This window comes from Macrobrachium nipponense, chromosome 46 (genome assembly GCF_015104395.2).
Source record: "Macrobrachium nipponense isolate FS-2020 chromosome 46, ASM1510439v2, whole genome shotgun sequence".
In the NCBI taxonomy this organism is placed as follows: Eukaryota; Metazoa; Arthropoda; class Malacostraca; order Decapoda; family Palaemonidae; genus Macrobrachium; species Macrobrachium nipponense.
The window spans coordinates 4,555,872-4,557,329 of NC_061106.1; the positions used below are offsets into that span (position 1 = coordinate 4,555,872).

Here is a 1,458-nt window from a genome sequence, read left to right on the forward strand (position 1 = left end):
AATTATAAAAAACTTGGAAAATTTAAATTTTTGAACACCAACTTTGACAGAAATTCTTTTGTGAGTTTTTACATAATCCTGCCAATAGACCTGTGACAAAGGAATATGCCAAAACAAAAACTGGAAAATTTTGCCAAAGTAAAAGAACTAAGGAGGTGGAGAAGTCCTTTTAATGCCAAATGCATGCTAATTATAAATTTCTGATAGCCTTTATGTGCTCATTATTTTTACTTACAACCCAATTCTCTACATCAATGGCAAGAAATTGCATATCACCAATTCAATGGCCATTGGTTAGGTCTAAAACAATAAATATAAGCTTACCATTGTCTTATTAAAGTGGCACTGATCATCTCGTCCTTCATAAGGATAGTCACTTTCAGTTTCAAGACCACCAAGCTCCTTAATAGCTTCATATGCATTTTCAGGCATTCCCCCATTACATCCTTCATCAGTTTTGTCACAGTCAACCAACTCTGAGAAAGAAATACACGAATTTAATCTGTATACAAATGAGTACTAGTGCATTACTAACAGTAGTGATATCTATGTAATTTTACCAATTTTTAAGCGAGTCGTTCCAGCTGCACATCATAAAAGCATGAAGATATATCTCTGTCAAGGAAATTGTCTGTGAAGTATAATAAACAACTAATATCTGAAAAAAATGCAACATTCTCATGCTATTTGTCTGACTACATGCTTCTCATTTCTTAAAACTTGCTCACAGAAGCAGAATTACAATGATCAATTCAGAAAATTGATAAGGATTTCTATTTGGAAAAATAGTTCTTGAAAACCAACCTTGTTCTGAGAGAGAAATGAGCTTGTTATGCTTGATTGCCCACTGGCCTTCAACATTTCCTGTCACAGAAAAGGCCCAGCATGATCCACACATTCCCTGGAAGGATTTTTAAAAAGAAATTTATAATGAAATTGTTATATATAGCACACATGACCTCATCAGCAATGAATGCTGAATAAAAAAAAGTTTTTATTAAATATTAAGACTAAAACAGTAGAGCTGGAATACTAAAAATTAAATTATAGCCATATGTAATTACTTGTGGTTAACCCTTAATGGACGGATATGCTCCCATGAGTAGCAATAACAGGTTTCAGGTGGACGACTGATTAGTTCATGGTGAGTAACAATATTACACACCAGCATTTTGGGGGAATCAAGTGGGAAAGAGGTGCCATTACTTCTGTAGTCCATAAATTCACTAATGACAACTTTTAGACTGGCTAAGATGAGAGATTGGGTGGCTCAGAGCTTATTTGGTGATCTTGACTTCAAGGGAAGGATGTACTGCTTCTGTACTTACCATGAAATGTTTTTCTTTTAACATAATTCTTAAATTGGCCAAACTTCTCAAATTTTTCCCTGGTCCTGGGGTGCTGCATATTAATTTTTTTTTGTTACCTGGCTCCTAAGGGAGTCTAAGGATTATTATT

General features: G+C 34.3%; 1 protein-coding gene across 2 annotated transcripts in view; it reads right to left on the minus strand.

Annotated features, from left to right (window-relative positions):
* The window catches only part of LOC135214739 (putative cysteine proteinase CG12163), a 77,791-nt gene that overhangs the window by 41,165 nt on the left and 35,168 nt on the right, over nucleotides 1-1,458 (minus strand). For both annotated transcript variants that reach the window (XM_064249076.1, XM_064249075.1), the window contains exons 5-6: nucleotides 805-901; nucleotides 325-476 (exon numbers count right to left, since the gene is read on the minus strand). In XM_064249076.1, coding sequence (XP_064105146.1) covers nucleotides 325-476; nucleotides 805-901 — 249 coding nt within the window. The remainder of the gene's footprint in view (nucleotides 1-324; nucleotides 477-804; nucleotides 902-1,458) is intronic.